This window comes from Mobula birostris, chromosome 17 (genome assembly GCF_030028105.1).
Source record: "Mobula birostris isolate sMobBir1 chromosome 17, sMobBir1.hap1, whole genome shotgun sequence".
NCBI classification, from domain to species: Eukaryota; Metazoa; Chordata; class Chondrichthyes; order Myliobatiformes; family Myliobatidae; genus Mobula; species Mobula birostris.
Genome location: NC_092386.1, coordinates 70,338,297 through 70,356,186, shown reverse-complemented (window position 1 = coordinate 70,356,186; position 17,890 = coordinate 70,338,297). Strand labels below are relative to the sequence as shown.

Sequence of the window (17,890 nt, the reverse complement as noted above, 5' to 3'; positions counted from 1 at the left end):
CACAGCATCAACTTTAAAAAGTTGGATAAACTTGGAATGTTTTCTCAGAAGTGTCAGAGATTAAGAGGCAACCTGACGGAAGTACAGTATGTAAAGTAATGAGAGTTATAGATAAGGTAGACAGTAAGAATCTTCCTCCTCCCCAGGATGAACATGTTGAATACTAGAGGGAATAGCCTTAAGAAGGAAGTTTTAAAAGATTTATGAAGCACACTGCTGGATGTCTGAATACACTGCCAGTGGAAGTAGGGAAAGCACACGAGATAGCCAAGTTTAAAAGTCACATTGAAGAGTCAGGAAATGGAGGGAAATAAACTAAGTGGAGCAAGGAGAGATTAGTTTGGATTAACATCATGGTCAACACAGAAATCACTGACCAAAGGGCTTGCTTCTGTACAAATAGAGTTTTATGATCAACAGCACTTGCATTGTATTTTTGTCTTTTCCCAAAAATCCAAATTGATTCTAAACAACCAAGTGCAAATCAATGTAATGGCCATCTTTTTCAGATTGTGGAAATAAAATTAAAGCTCACCCATTTTGCAATAGGGCATCCTTGACTGCTTTTTCCCTCCTTGCCAGTGTAAATAATTTTCTCGATTCTTATAGCACTGCCTTTCTTGCTAAACCTGAGAGAAGCAAAAGCATTAACAAGACTATTACTCTCAGTCACAAGACTAAAAACATTATTTAAAAAAACAGCATAACCAGTATTCTCGCAGGCAGGTTTGTTAGAGCTGTTGGGGAGGGTTTAAACTAACCTGGCTGTGGGGTGGGAACTGGAATGAAGGGACTCAGGAAAGGATGGATGGTAAAAAAGTAAAGATAGCATGTAGTTCGATTGTCAGGAAGGGCAGGCAGGGGACTTAGTTACAGCCACAGGCTGAGTATCAAATCATTAGGGATGCAGAGTCAGAAAGGACAGCAAATAGGGTACTCAAGGTGTTGTATCCAAATGCGCATAGTATAAGAAATAAGGTGGATGATCTTGATACAATAATACAGATTGCCAGGTATGATGTTGTGGCCATCACTGAATCATGACTGAAAGATGGTTGTAGTTGGGAGCTGAATGTCCAAGGTTACACGTTATATCGGAGGGATAGGAGGTAGGCAGAGGGAATGGTGTGACTCAACTGGTAAAGAATGGCATTAAATCAGTAGAAAGATGTGATATAGGATCAAAAGACATTGAATCCTTGTGGGCTGAGTTAAGAAACTGCAAAGGTAAAAGGACGTTGATGGCAGTTACAGTGGTATGCAAAAGTTCGGGCACCCCTGGTCAAAATTTCTGTTACTGTGAATAGCTAAGCGAGTAAAAGATGACTTGATTTCCAAAAGGTATAAAGTTAAAAAAGACACATTTCTTTAATATTTTAAGAAGATTACTTTTTTATTTCCATCTTCTACAGTTTCAAAATAACAAAAAAAGGAAAAGGGCCTGAAGCAAAAGTTTGGGCACCCTGCATGGTCAGTACTTAGTAACACCCCCTTTGGCAAGTATCACAGCTTGTAAATGCTTTCTGTAGCCAGCTAAGAGTCTTTCAATTCTTGTTTGGGGGATTTTCGCCCATTCTTCCTTGCAAAAGGCTTCTAGTTCTGTGAGATTCTTGGGCTGTCTTGCATGCACTGCTCTTTTGAGGTCTAGCCACAGATTTTCGATGATGTTTAGGTCAGGGGACTGTGAGGGCCATGGCAAAACCTTCAGCTTGCGCCTCTTGAGGTAGTCCATTGTGGATTTTGAGGTGTGTTTAGGATCATTATCCTGTTGTAGAAGCCATCCTCTTTTCATCTTCAGCTTTTTTACAGACCGTGTGATGTTTGCTTCCAGAATTTGCTGGTATTTAATTGAATTCATTCTTTCCTCTACCAGTGAAATGTTCCCTGTGTCACTAGCTGCAACACAAGCCCAAAGCATGATCGATCCATCCACGTGCTTAACAGTTGGAGAGGTGTCCTTTTCATGAAATTCTGCACCAATTTTTCTCCAAATATACCTTTGCTCATTGCAGCCAAAAAGTTCTATTTTAACTTCATCAGTCCACAGGACTTGTTTCCAAAATGCATCAGGCTTGTTCCTTTATAAACTCCTGATACTGAATTTTGTGGTGAGGACGTTTTCTTCTGATGACTCTTTCACGAAGGTCATATTTGTGCAGGTGTTGCTGCACAGTGGAACAGTGCACCACCACTCCAGAGTCTGCTAAATCTTCCTGAAGGTCTTTTGCAGTCAAATGGGGGTTTTGATTTGCCTTTCTGGCAATCCTACGAGCAGTCCTCTCGGAAAGTTTTCTTGGTCTACCAGACCTCAACCATTCCTGTTAACTGCCATTTCTTAATTACATCACGAACTGAGAAAATGGCTACCTGAAAATGCTTTGCTATCTTCTTATAGCAGTGGTCCCCAACCTCCGGGCCGCAGACCGATACCAATCCGCAAAGCATGCAGTGGTGCAGCGGTATCCGGAATGCACCCAGCACGTCTTTAAGAAAAAAGCCAAAATAAACAAGCTAATTAATTAGGTGCTGCCTAGCATGTAAATGTTGACACAATCGGCAATCATCTCTGATCTGGGCCGACATTTATGTGCCGGGCAGCAGCTAATTAATTAGCTTGTTTATTTTGGCTTTTTTCTTAAAGGTGTGCTGGGTGCGCTCCGGATACCGCTGCACCACTGCATTCTTCGCGGATCGGTATCGGTCCGCAGCCCAGAGGTTGGGGACCACCGTCTTATAGCCTTCTCCTGCTTTGTGGGCATCATTTATTTTAATTTTCAGAGTGCTAGGCAGCTGCTTAGAGGAGCCCATGGCTGCTGATTGTTGGGACAAGGTTTGAGGAGTCAGGGTATTTATAAAGCTTTGAAATTTGCATCACCTGGCCTTTCCTAAGGATGACTGTGAACAACCCATAGCCCTAACAAGCTAATTAAGGTCTGAGACCTTGGTAAAAGTTATCTGAGAGCTCAAATCTCTTGTGATGCCCAAACTTTTGCATGGTGCTCCTTTTTTTTTCCCACTCTAAAATCGCACAAAACAAAAATAGTACACTAATCTTACCTAAAATGTTGAAAAAAAGTTTCATCTTTAACTTTATGACTTTTGGAGGTCAGTTCATCTTCTACTCACTTAACTATTCACAGTAACAGAAATTTTGACCGGGGTGCCCAAACTTTTGCATACCACTGTATATACAGGCCTCCCAACAGTGGCTGGGAGGTGGTTCACAGGTTACAACAGGAAACAGAAAAGGCAAGTCAAAAGGGCAATGTTATGGCAGTCATAGATGCTTTCAACATTCAGGTCGATTGGGGAAAATCAAGTTGGTAATGGATCTCAAGCGAGAGAGTTTGTTGAATGCTGAAGAGATGGCTTTTTAGAGCAGTTTGATGTTGAACCTACTATGGGATCAGCTATACTCTTATGTAATGAACAGCAGGCGATTAGGGAGTTTAAGATAAAAGAACCCTTAGGAACTAGTGATCACAATATGATTGTGTTCATCTTGAAATTTGAGAGGGAGAAAGTAAAGTCTGATGTAACAGTATTTCAGTGGAGTAAGGGAAATTACAGTGGTATGAGAGAGGATTTGGAAGTAATTTGGAAGGAGCTGCTGGCAGGGATATCAGCAGAGCAGCAATGGTGAGAGTTTCTGGGAAAAATGAAGGAGGTGCAGGACATGTGTATTCCAAAAATGAAGAAATACTCAAATGGTAAAATAGTGCAACCATGGCCGTCAAAGGAACTCAAAGCTATTGTAAAAGCAAAAGAAAGGGCATACAACAAAGCAAAAATTAGTGGGAAGATAGAGAATTGGGAAGTTTTTAAAAACCTGCAGAGAGCAACTAAAAAAATCATTAGAAGGGTAAAGATGAAATGTGAAAGCAAGCTAGCAAATAATATCAAAGTGGACAGTAAAAGATCTTTCAAGTATGCTAAAAATAAAAGAGAAATGACAGTGGATATAGGACCTTTAGAAAATGAGGCAGGAGAAATAATAACGGGGGACAAGGAGATGGCAGATGAACTAAATGAGTATTTTGCATCAGTCTTCATTGTGTAAGACACTAGCAGTATGCCTGATGTTGTAGTGTGTGAAGGAAGAGAAGTGGGTGCAGTTACTGTTACAAGAGAGAAGGTGCTCAAAAAGTTTAAAGACCTAAAGGTACATAAGTCACCCAGACCAGAAGAACTGCACCCTAGGGTTCTGAAAGAGGTAGCATCAGATTATGGTAGCATTAGAAATGATCTTTCAAAAATCATTGGACTCTGGCATGGTGCCAGAGGACTGGAAAATTGCAGATGTCAATCCACTCTTTAAGAAAAGAGAAAGGCAGCAGAAAGGAAATTATAGACCAGTTAGCCTGACCTCAGTGGTTGGAAAGATGTTAGAGTCAATTGTTAAGGATGAAGTGATGTGGTACTTGGTGACACAGGACAAGATAGTACAACGTCAGCATGTTTTCCTTCAGGGAAATTCTGGCCTGACAAACCTGTTGGAATTCTTTGAGGAGATTACAAGTAGGATAGATAAAGGAGATGCAGTGGATGTTGTATATTTGGACTTCCAGAGGGCCTTTGACAAGGTGCCACACATGAGGCTGCTTACCAAGCTAAGAGTCCATGGTATTACAGGAAAGTTACGAACATGGTTAGAGCATTGCCTGATTGGTAGGAGGCAGTGAGTGGGAATAAAAGGATCCTTTTCTGGTTGGCTGTCAGTGACTCATGGTGTTCTGCAACAGGTCGGTGTTGGAACCACTTCTTTTTATGCTGTATATAAATGATTTAGATGATGGAATAGATGGCTTTGTTGCCAAGTTTACAGATGATACGAAGATTATTGGAGGGGCAGGTAGTGTTGAGGAAACAGGTAGGATGCAGAAGAACTTCAATTAGGAGAATGGGCAAGGAAGTGGCAAATGAAATACAATGTTGGAAAATGCATAGTCATGCACTTTGGTAGTAGAAATAAATGTGTGGACTATTCTCTAAACAGGGAGAAAATCCAGGAATCTGAGATGCAGAGGGACTTGGGAGTCCTTGTGCAGAACACCCTGAAGGTTAACTTGCAGGTTGAGTCAATAGTGAGAAAGGCAAATGCCACGTTAGCATTCATTTCAAGAGGTCTAGAATATAAGAGCAAGGATATGATACTGTGGCTTTATAAGGCACTGGTGAGGCTTCACCTTGCATATTGTGAACAGTTTTGGACCCTTCATATTGGAGAAGGTCCAGAGGAGGTTCACAAGGATGATTCCAGGAATGAAAGGATTATCATATGAGGAACATTTGATGGCTCTGGGTCTGTTCTTGCTGGAAGTCAGAAGGATGAGGGGGATCTCATTGAAACCTTTCAAATGTTGAAAGGCCTAGACAGAGTGAAAGGATCTTTCCCATGGTGGGAGAGTATAGGACAAGAGGTCATAGCTTCAGGATAGAGGGGCACCCTTTCAAAGCATAGATGCAAAGAAATTTCTTTAGCCAAAAGGGTGGTGAATTTGTGGAATTTGTTGCCACATGCAGCTGTGGAGGCCAGGTCATTGGCATGTTTAAGGCAGAGATTGATAGGTTCTTGATTGGACATGGCATCAAAGGTTACAGGGAGAAGGCCAGGAACTGGGGTTGGGGAGGAGATAGAAAAAAAGAATCAGCCATGACTGAATGGCACAGCAGACACAATGGGCCAGATGACCTAATTCTGCTCCTATATTTTATGGTCTTACAGCATTTGATTTCTGATTTCCTTTAAGACAATCCAGTAAAATCATGAATTAACCATTTCACGAATAAACTTTTCTCGGTCATCTAGCCAGGTATAGGTAATGATTTTAACCAATGTTTCGATGACAAACTTTGCCGTTTTCATCAGGGATGATGACTGGATATGTCTAGTCTGGTGGTATTTATACTCCCTTAGTCCATTTAGTCCTCATCCAATCAGGTTTCCGCTGTCCCATCTTGTTTACAAACGAATTCCAGTTCTTACTTAGAGCGAGACCTTCGTCTTTGTTAAAATTCTTTTCCTCTAGTTTTATTTCAATGGCTTCCTTCACAAAGCAGTCTCAAAAACCATTGGCGTGGCACAGTAGACTTGTGCCATCGAAGTCAATCAGAATCAGAATCCTTTAATATGGCCAAGTATGTGGACACACACAGGGAATTTGATGCCGGTTTCCCAGAGCTCTCGCTGTACAGAATCAAAAAGCAAACAAAACAATAGTGCAAATAATCATGAACTATATATAATGAGGTATACCTGTGTATGTACAGGTGGACTTGGGGCATCCTATAGTCGTTGTGAATGCATTGACCATTGCGAAGAGTTGCAGTTACCAGTTTAGTTGATTTGACTCACCAAGTCTATGCATTGCAGGTTCCATTTGTTTAATGTTCCCATGTATTATTTAAATTCCACCAAATACAGGAAATAAATGTGCAAGTAGAATTCTTACTGAATGCACAGTGTTTCTGGTCACATTTATTTTAAATTGTTTTTGGTATACTAATTCATCAGGGAGGTAATTATTAAGAACAGACCTTTCCCTAATTTCTAGCCCCACAAGCTTCAACTATCTAGTCAACAAGGAGACAAGTTCAATAAGACCTATTAGTTCTTAGAATGAACATTCAAACTGTAAACCTGGTTACAAAAAAATATAGATGAACAAAAATCATATCACAGATTGCTTTATTGTAGAGATCAAAGATGTCAACATAGGTGTACCTATTTTCCATTAGCTCTCGAATTTGAGCAACATCACGGCCTGCTCCAAGGTGTGTGTAGTAAGGACCTTCATCTTTTTCACTAATTTGCTCTGTTGATTCAAAATGAAAAGAAACTAACATTAAGCCATTCACTTATTTTACTGACAAGAAAATGTTTACATTAATAGGAGTAATTAATATAAATCAATGAAATTACAGTAAAAATTGAAGGATAATTAAAAATCCTTTGTGCACAATTGGGAACAGAGAGGGGAAAAGGAGATACTGCCTCCTGCATCACATCATGCAGTCCAGGATCTGGGTTCACAGGAAGCACTGAGGCACTAAGTTATGAGTCGTACAGTGGAGAAGGCTGGTCAAACTGAGGTCTCAGCAATACTCTCAGTTCGACACAAAAGTTTCCTCTAGCATTACTGAAAGACCAGGGGCATTCTCCTCCCTGCATTATTATCGGGGGGAAATATTTGTTTATTTTATTTAAAGAAATAGGTCCTTCTGGACACCCACCCATTAACCCTAATCACAGGACCATTTACAGTGACCAATTAACCCAATACTAACCCACCTACCCACCCATTAACCCTAATCACAAGGCCATTTACAGTGACCAATTAACCCAATACTAACCCACCTACCCACCCATTAACCCTCCAATCCCTTCGTAACTCATTCATTAAGGCCAGTGATGTTGTGGGGATGGAACTGGACTCTCTGACGGTGGTGTCTGAAAAGAAGATGCTGTCCAAGTTGCATGCCATCTTGGACAATGTCTCCCATCCACTACATTAATGTACTACCGAGATGCAACACTGAACATCATAGGAAGTCATTCCTGCCTGTGGTCATCAAACTTTATAACTCCTCCCTTGGAGCGTCAGACACTCTGAGCCAATAGGCTGGTCCTGGATTTATTCCCATCTGGCATAATTTACACATTATTATTTAATTATTTATGGTTTTATATTGCTATATTTATACTCTATTCTTGGTTGGTACAACTGTAACGAAACCCAATTTCCCTCGGGATCAATAAAGTATGTCTATCTATCTATCTAAAACATGGGCTGTTTATTCCTCTTCATAGACTCTGCCTGACCTGCTGAACTCTTCCAGCAATTTGTGTGCGTTGCTCTCTGATGTTTACCATTGGCAGAAATTTTGGCCACCGTGCCAAAATGCTTACATACAAATCAGCTGTTATTTGAATGCATCATCCCTCATTTGGATCCTATGACGTCAGTGGAGCCAAATATATGGAGGTGGCAGGCAATGATCTCACATAGTCAAAGTGCTAGTGATCAAAGATCAATGTCCCCTGGACATTAATCTCATTGCACTGGGATTGTGCTATTGACATATTGTCTGCAATGCTTCCCTATAGCAATTACTTGTCAAAAATACTTCAATGACTGTCAACTGTTTGGGATAAAAACATGAGATTCTACAGATGCTAGAAATCCAGAGTAACACATACAGAATGCTGGAGGAACTAAGTAGGTCAGGCAGCATCTATGGAGAGGGGAAAACAGTGAATATTTTGGGCCAAAATCTTCATCAGGAAACATAAAGGATGCCTTGTGATGTGCTCACTGGTTAGAGAAATAATTAAGAAAGTTTAGATGAATTGAAATTCAAAATAAAGAGCCTTTTGATCCCTTAGCATGACTATTTAATTTCCCCAATGTAAAGAGATACAGTAAACATGCATACACATAGGAATCACATTTATTTTGTGGTTTTTCTACTACAACATAACAGCCTTTTAAATCACATGCAAGCCATTAAAACTTCTCATGATGTAGTGTTTGGATAAAAGCCAAAATGCCTAAGCCTTATTTCATTGACATGGTTGCCAGAAATTATTCCTGGCAGATGAATAGTTCACTCCTGCTAAAATCCAGAATCCTGATGTGACCTTGGCAATAGAATACACCAACATGGCAACTGATTTACTATTACGCCAGGGCTTCTACTGATTTGAAATTTCACCAGGCATTGATTACAAAGCTCAGAAGCGATATTAGCCACAGTTTTAAGAGATGTATAACAAGTTCACGAAGTGGTTAACTTCAATCTATGGCCTTAGCAACAAGGAAGCTACTGGCCTGGAAAAATAGAATGCTTAGCAAAGATACTGCTCCTCTCATTCTCCAAAGAAGAATAAAGGCTTCAGGGATATAGAAAAAGATTATAATGTGGACAAATGTGATGCCATTATTTTGCAGAAAAACCGTCATTGGTGAGAGATATTCAGAGGGATCTGGGTATCCTTGTACACAGATCATTGACAGTTAACATGCAGATACAACAAGCGACTAGGAAGGCAAACAATAAATTGAAATTAAAACAGTAAATGTTGGCAAGACTCAGTTGGTCAAGCAGCCTCTAAGAAAGAAGAAACTAACTTTCAATTTGAAGATCCTTCATCAGAACTGGAGAGAAAATAAGTTAGTATTTCTCTGCTTTCCAATTCTAGATTTTTTTTTACGTAAAAGGTTAACTATTTCTCTTTAGTGTTTATTGTTCTAGAGTAGTGCTTCATCCAATGAGTTTGTGGCTTTGGCTGGTACTCTATTGGGGGTGAACTTCTGAGAGTGACTCTCAGGGGAGGAGGAGATGGCGACGCCACGCAGCGCACGCGGCTGCACCGAATTGATGTTGTATTTGTTAAATAGGGGCCGTGCACAATCCTGATTTGATGGAAACAGACATGAGAAGCACGGAGGAACATCTGGAGAAACTCCTGAAATGCCTGCTTCGCTGCCACTGCTACTGTGCGATCGAGAATCTCTGGAGGGGAAGGCCCCAAATCCTCGGCTTTGCCTATTGCCGGGGCCGGGGTCAAAGCACTCAGCAGAGATGGTACTCGGTGTCGGAGGGCTGGTTGGAGGCTCGACGTTTTCAGACGGACTCAGAGTTGGACCGTGGTGGGGTGCTTCCAGGATGCTGCATTGGCAAGTTTGCGGCGCTGGAAGCTCATGGCAGGGAGAGTTTCTCCCTTCAACCATATGCGTGAGATGATGGGACTTTCGAGAGACTTTGAGACTTTTTTTTTTACTGTGCCCATGGTCTGTTCTTCTATCAATTTACAGTATTGCTTTGCACTGTTGTAACTATATGTTATAATTATGTGGTTTTTGTCAGGTTTTTTTTAGTTTTGGTTTGTCTTGTGTTTCTGTGATATCATTCTGGAGGAACAAATTGTTGATACATTTTGTTTTCTAAATGCATCCATTACTAAATGACAATAAAAGAGGACTGCGTGTCCTCATAATCTAATCTAATCTAACTGGGTAAGTCGCTAATGTTCATGCAGTTTTCTGCTGTGCCTTTGATAGATCTGTATTTTCTACATCTTTGAAGCAACTTTCTAAGGATTTGACATGGCACTACTTTAGACTACGTCATCAGAAACTTCTTTACCTCCATCACCTCCTAAGCATAAGCTATAGAATCCAAGATCCTGCGACTTGAGACATTCTTGAATTTACCTGCATTCTTCTTCGTATTTCCTTTCTGTTTCGGTTCTGAAACCTATAATAGTTTTCACGCTGTTTGCTGCCTCGATTTTTTTCACTGTGGCTTGTTCTGCCCTTTGTTGTGCATCCTCACCCAATTTTATGTCACAGGAACCACGCTGAAATATTACAAGTTGCAGCCAGTGGAGGGGGCTCATGTAGAGTCCCACAGCCTCATCATGTTACATTGGACTTGTGGAAACAATCTCACACAAAAAAGTAATCAACGTCCACCAGTGGATATGGCCTAATAAAATAAGTACTTCATAACGGCATTCCTCCTTTGGTATGTTTGTAGTTCAATTTCTGCACTAATTACCTATTTAGCAGCATGGTACCTATCCTGTTTGCAGATTCCCAGATTCTTGAGTAACTTGTCCACCCTCCCTCTGTATATAAATTCCTTCATGTATCTATTTTTCCACACTGCATGTTGGATCTCCTGTTCAATAGTGGGAATTGGAATAGAGGAGTGAGCAATAAGAACCTTAGCCTACCAGTGACCACTTCCATATCACTCCTGTTCCTACCTGCACTTAGTCCGAGAATTCAAGTGTTCCCAAAACTTAATATGCACGATTCTAGAATTCATCTTACACCCTACCAGAATCATCATCAAAATTCAAATAGCCCCAACCTCATGGCACTAAATACTACAACACCTATTCATTCCTCAGCTATAGATATTCTCTGAATTCCACCGTTCCCTGAATACCCTGTATTCATTCCCCAAATCCCATCACCCCCAGTCCTCAACAATGCTCAATTCAAAAACTCATCCACTCCCATTCCACATCTCCCCCATTCCTAAATTCCACTCCTCTTCCTGACTGCACTCATTTGCAGGTGGCCATTAGTCCCATTCCTTGACATCCGTCAACCCTGGAGTCCAAGACCCCAGTTGCTCACTGTGCTCATTCCCGGAATCGCACAACACACATTCTGAGAATCCTATGACTTTCATTCTTCACTACACTTATTCCCAGAAATCTCATTGTTCACATTACTCACTTGCCACAAGACCCAATATCCCATCATTCATGATTCTACTGTAAGTTTTAGTGGAAGCAATTGAATACAAATACAATTAATCTGAATCAGATTTTGAATGTATTTTAGAACCTGATATTCTTTATGCACTAGGCAAACATCCATGAGTGGAGACAATTGGAACACCTTTTTAGGATGAGATACCCATCTTCTATGACTAATGACTCTAGGAACTCTTGTTGTTTTGCTCTGCAGTAGTAGGCCATGAAGAAAGAATCTCCCAAAATATTAAAATATGTTTTTGTTTGGTGTTTACTACTCTACTCTCACTGCTTCTGAAAACTGAATAGATTAATACCTGATACCAGAAACCAGCATTCAACATAGAATCGTTTGGATATTTACTTCTCAAACAAAATTAATATACTGTGATTTATAAATAATTGTCAAATTTTTTTCCAGATTAGGATGCCTTTAACCATAAGTAAATTATATTAATCAAATTTCTATCGGGGAAGCCTGAATTTTCCTTGTATTTACCTCTTCAAAGGTGGTTAAACAGCTTTGCAATCACTAGGCTCTAAGCCTGCACAATTTTGTGGAAGGAGAGTTCTACAGGAGTCTGGCTGAGTGTGCAGAATTCCACAAGTTCATGATTCTGTGGATCTGCAGAACTGAGGATGCAAGGTTCTGATGCTACACAGTTAGCTAGTGCACAGATCTGTGGTTTTACAGGGTTGTGCGTGTGGTCTGTGGTTTATAGGTCTGGGAATAATGTTTTGGATACATTCTTCTTCAAATGGCTTTGTGTGTGAATGATACATCTGAAGTTATCAAGGAAGGTATAGATGGAGATTTGTGATACTAGCCATAATCTTGCAGTCTTGTGAGAATTAGAGAGCTGGAGAGTTGCCTTTGCTAAATGCACAGGTCAAGTTCAATGTTAGGGAAGCTGTGAAGAACAGGAGAAAATTAACATTAACTCTTGGATAAATGTGAGGCCAAGATAGAAACGTAAGGGGAATACCATGCATGAAGAACTTCAATTGTTCTATTTCTGATAAAGGAAACAGAAATGTTAGAGCTGGACTATACACTTGATGTTGCATACATGGATCTTTAAAATCCTACACAACATGTATGTTAGAAAAACTGAAACAAAATGGGATAAATGTACATTGGAAAGCAAGATGATATTACTTACCAACACAGCTACATGCCGGGACATCAAACTGTGTCTTTTTCGGGGTATCCAATAGGCTTTTAATAGGAGTGTCTAAAAGTTTCATGGGTGACTCTAAAAAATTACTCAGAGTGGATCCCGGCCGTTTTTTTGTCGGTGTGGCCTCTGTGGAAGAGCTGGTTTGCTGAGCAGAGGGACAGTCGCCGCCCATATCAGACTCGAAATCTGCAGTAGCAGACAAAACAGTGAGTGGTCCTGTGGTTTCTACCTTCACTTGCTTAGGCGACTTGACACTTGATTGCTGTTCAAAAGGGAAGGAGAGATGGTACTCTTTGAAGCGCTGCTCCAGTGCTTCAATGATGCTTCTTTCTTGCCTTTGCCGGTCACAGCTGAATTGCCGGCTTTGTTGTTTAATAACATTCACTACTTCAGCTTCATTTTTCAGTTGGGCGCTGGAGAGTATCGGTGAAGGGCCTGTAGGAGATTCTTTCTCAGTCTTAATCACTTTAAGAAGTCCCTTGAAATCTTGCATTTTTTGTTGGTGTAGTCTTATTTGACTGTCTTCCTGTGGCAATAAGTGGGATTTAAGTGCTGCGGTTGCTTGAACATTGTCTTCCTTCTTAACGGATGGAGCTTCATTTTGCGCGCTTTGGAGCATTTGCAGTGAGGCTGGGTGCGAGTGAGAGACGGAATAATCCTGCGCAGTTCTGTGGGCAGAGTGTTTGTGGAGTTCAGCTTGCACCTGTGAGTGTTGGTGATGGACTGGTAACTGTTGGGTTTGCTGGATAACAGATGTGTGATGGACTTGTTGCTTTGGATTCTGTGCTTGCTCTGGCTCCTGCTGGGTGTGTTGATCTTGTGGTAAATCAGTGCCTTTGCTTAGCAGCAGAAAACCTTGGCTCACACTGCTTTCTACCCCGTACAGTCTTGTCCCATCTGGGCTAGTCTGCTTGTCCTCACAGTAAGACAGAACGACCTTGTTTGACTGAGACTCGTTTAGTTTTCTCTGAGCCGGACTCTGGGTATACTGAGGCTGGCTGTGGTGTTTCTGCATTGGATGGGAATGTCGCTCACTTGACGTCCCCACTGTGGTTTGCAATTTGACGAGCTCCACTTGCTTTAAGCCACCACCAGGCTGTTGTCCGCCGCTGCTCTGGTAAGTGTGGTTGGAAATTGGTGCCATGTGTCCGGGATCAGGGGCAAGCTGTAACCGTTGGGTCTGGGGCTCCTGCGGCCAAGGGTGGGAAGCGGGAGCTAATCCCGCCACTCCCTGCTGGTCCAAGTGCCAGGACTGCAGACAGGGATTCACCAGCAGCATGTCCGACGGTCGGGGCACAGAGTGGGGACGGTCCGGAGCCACGCCTTGCAGCAGCGATGTCCTTGCAGCTGGGGTTTCCACCTTGGCAGGGAGCAGGTACTGTGGAGCTGATTCCGGCCGGTATAACCGCACCCGGGGCTCCGGCTCCGCCTTCTGCCCTTCACCCTTCTTCAAGCCCTCCGACCCCTGGAACGGGGCAGCCCCTCGGTGCTGCTGAGGAGGCCGGACATTGGTCTGCTGCCCAGGGTCGCCCCAGACACAAGTCTTCTCCTGCTCCAGTTGCTGAGGAGGCGGCTGGGTGTCAGCCTGTGCCTGTCGAGTCGGCTCTCCACCTTGAGAGCTGCCGTGCAGACGAGCTAAGACCCCACCCTCAGCCAGGCCGTACTGCTCCTGCTCTCCGCAGGATGACTGGGGCCTTGCTATTTGCAGCAGCCCCACAGCCTCAGCTTGTCGTGGAGAATGCCTGCTGCCCGTCGTCTCCAGTGGGCCCTGATTGTTGGGAAGGAAGCCGAGCCCTGCTGTTATTTGTGACGAAGTGTTGGACAGACCAGTAGCACCAGTCCAAGAACTCATGTCAGAGTCACTGCTAGAGGTCCTGCTGAAGCCTGCAGAGCCTGGGCTGTCGGTGGGTGGATGTTTCTGCCCTTCCTGGTTCATGGCCGCCACTACCTGCTGAAGCTGTTGCTTAATCTGCCCTTCTGCTTTCGGCGAATACACCCCTGGCGTCACCAGGAAGCTGCCGCCCCTCCCCCAGGTGTAAGCTTCTGTACTGACTCCACCGGAGGCTGGTGGTGGTGCAGAGGGGGAGCTCCCGCGGGACAATGAGGTATGTGAGGGAGCTGTGGTCTGAGATATTCTGGTGTATTCTCGGGATGAAGCAGTAAAAAAGTACTCTGGGTAGCCCGGAGTCAGCACCCGGAGACCATCCTGCTGGATGTTTGTGGAAGATGCAGAACTTATAGCACCATTTGCAATTGGCACCTGGTTGATTTCAAAGCAGGGGAGAACGTCTCCATTTTTGTAACTGTCAACTTGCTTGATAACCTTCCGTTTTGATTGTGGTTGGAGGCATCCGGGAGCTTCACTGTCAGGAGCAGGAGGCTTGTTCGTATCTCCCGGTGAATTCTGCCCATCAGTCTCACAAAGTCCACCCTTTTCCCAAATGCACCTTTTCACATTGACCTCTTGATTCTCTACGTCCACATCCTGTCCATTTGCCTCTTCAACCAACTTTATTTTCTTGCATTGCTGAAGCCCATACAAAGAAAATTCACTGAGGGCATGCTTAATGCCATTCTGCACATTCTTGGAGGCTCTTAGCGTTTCTCGCTGAGCCTCAGGGTTCTGAGAGTTTCCTTCCTGTTGCTGTGCGAGGCTCTCAATGTAGCTGCTTTTCACACTGTTCCATTTGCAATCTCCATTGACTTGGTGTGGCTCAATTTCTGGTTGTTGGTGTAACTCACTCACAGTTTCACCCTTCACTGACAGGGCTTCAGCTGGGCACCCTGGGGAGTAGCAACGGATCGTTAGCACTGGACTCAGTCTCTTGTCCTCGACATGACCGGCTCTTTCCTGTTCCATCTGGTCTGCTTGAGGGCCATCCACAAGGTTACCAACTGAACGTATCTGAAAGAGGAGAAATGCTTTTTAACATAACGAAACAGCAGATAATATTCCAGAAATTGTACCTTACCCTTGGTATCTCGACTGTTTTTCACACATTGTGACACAGGTGTCAAGTTTCGCATATTATTGTCAAATTGGAAATTCATTATAGTTTAATATTCCCCTCACAATTGCTTGTGGAAATGCTAAGCCCCAAGAAACACAGAGCAAACAAAGAGCACAATCTCAATAAACTCCTCCACACACTAAATAAGTTTAAATTGTGCATTTCTGAATCTTTTACTTCCCCCATTTACTTTACCAGAAAAATTATACAAACAAAAAACAAAAAAATATTCACTAGTGCAGTACCTAGTTTTTATTTTCTGTTTCTATACTCTTATGGAGCATACTTGCATATTGGGACATCTTACAAATGAGACAATACCAGTGGTTGCTGGACATTTTGAGCAAGTTACTGTTTGTTTTTGCTCAGATGTATGGGTGGTCCACTGGCTTTAAAAATAATCAGCAGTGACATCCACAAAGAGCAGAAAAGAGCTTACTGGGACCCTGATGTAAGCAAACAAGAAACATAAGGGTTTTCTGAGTGAAACTACACTCTCTGCAAGAGTGGGCAAGGCCCAATAGAGCACAATGCTGTGCACAGATTCGCGAGTAGGGGGCCCTGTGCTAGTTTCAGGCTGTCACTCTAGGCCTGAATTGTCATCAGCGATGATAGATAGCCAGTGCCCAATATAAAGAATAGCCCAAGATCTATCACTTAACCATGGGTTTATTGTGAGCACGTCTACTGAAAAATTAATGTCCTTGAATTTCTGTTCTGTTCATATTCTAATTATCTGCTTATCACACAATTCACAAGGTCATCAGGCTTCCCTCTATCACTGCATTGCTTTCACAAAACTTTATTCTCAATTTACATGGTTTCCCTTCATCTTCCCTTCACTGATTTTATACCCTCTGATGTTTTAATTTGGATATCAAAGACCCATTTCACCTGTGGCAGAGGTTTCAGGAATCATAATCAAATTGTAACCTGCACTCACTAAATGGCGGTTTGCTTGGTTGCTCCCAGCCTCTAATCACACCAATATGCACCACTGCTCATTGTTCTTGCCTTTCTACTTGCCTATCATACTGTTACCCAGTGATAATTTCTGATACATAATAGATGATTGATTTATCTTAGCCATGAGCTTGTTGCAGCCTCTTTAAAGAGATAAAGGAACAATGAAACCCTGATACAGTATTTTTATACAGGTCTCAGTAGTAACTCATGCTTCAAAATCAAAGCACATTTTCAAAGCTGCTATTCTAGAACAGTAGTAAAGGGGTGCCGCAATGGCGGTGATGGTGTTTTCAGATTTTTCAGATTAGACAGTGAGAAGAAAGTCCATCTGCCTTGTCTATTGGATATAAAACACTTCACAGCACGCTTCCAAAAAGAAGGGCAGTTTAAGCCAATATTTATAAATTTTTTAAAAACTAGCCATTCGGACACTGGTGATATTAGGAATTAGCAACGTGGAAATGGTCTGACTCATCTCCATACTACATTAGTAATTAGGGTTAATAAGTTTGTTGTTAGCTGCTAAGGGGATTCACAACTTGGATGCGTAGGTTTCCTCCAAGTTCTCCAGTTTCCTCCCACATTCCAAAGATGTTTCAATGAGTAGGTTAATAAGACCATAAGACAGAGGAGCAGAATTAGGCCATTTGACCCATCAAGTCTGCTTCAAGATTTTATTATGGCTCATCCACTTCCCTCTCAGCCCCAGTCTTCTGCCCCGTGACACTTCATGCCATGACTAATCTGAATCTATCAACCACTTCCTTCAATACACCCAAGAATGTGGCCTCCACAGCTGCCAGATTTACCACTCTCCAGCTAAAGGAATTCCCCATCTCCATTCTAAAAGTTAAGCCCATCTATTCTGAGGCTATGTCCTCTAGTCTTAGACTCTCCCATCACAGAGACATCCTCTCCACATCCACCCTGTCAAGGCCTTTCACAATTTGATAGGTTTCAATTAGGACACTCCTCATTTTTCTGAATTCTTGGCAGTACAAGCTCAGAGCCAGCAAAAACTCTTCATATGACAAATCACTGAATCCTGGAATCATTTTTGTGAACCTCCTTTAAACCTTCTCCAGTTTCAGCATATCCGTCCTAAGATAAGTGGCCCAAAACTGCTCACAATACTCCAAGTGAGGTCTCACCAGTGCTTTATAAAGTCTCAACATTACATCCTTCTTTTCTATTTAGCCCTCTTAAAATGAATGCTAACATTGCATTTGCCTGCCTTACCACAGATTCAACCTGCAAATTAACCTTTAGGGAATCCTGCAGAAGGACTCCCAACTCCCTTTGCACTTTAGTTTTTTGTATTCTTCCCCGTTTAGTCAACCCCCACCCTTTCATTTCTTCTGCCAAAGTGCATGACCATGAACTTCCCGACACTATATTCCATCTACCACTTCTTTGCCTATTCTCCTAATCTGTCTAAGTCCTTCTGTAGCCTCTCT

At 42.3% G+C, this 17,890-nt stretch overlaps 1 protein-coding gene across 2 annotated transcripts in view; it reads right to left on the bottom strand.

Moving 5' to 3' along the window:
- Positions 1-17,890, bottom strand: part of LOC140211751 (methylcytosine dioxygenase TET2-like) — a 180,254-nt gene that overhangs the window by 60,073 nt on the left and 102,291 nt on the right. For both annotated transcript variants that reach the window (XM_072281885.1, XM_072281886.1), the window contains 3 exons: positions 12,439-15,361; positions 6,725-6,815; positions 536-629 (listed from right to left, as the gene is read on the bottom strand). In XM_072281885.1, coding sequence (XP_072137986.1) covers positions 536-629; positions 6,725-6,815; positions 12,439-15,316 — 3,063 coding nt within the window. In that variant the 5' untranslated portion in view covers positions 15,317-15,361. The remainder of the gene's footprint in view (positions 1-535; positions 630-6,724; positions 6,816-12,438; positions 15,362-17,890) is intronic.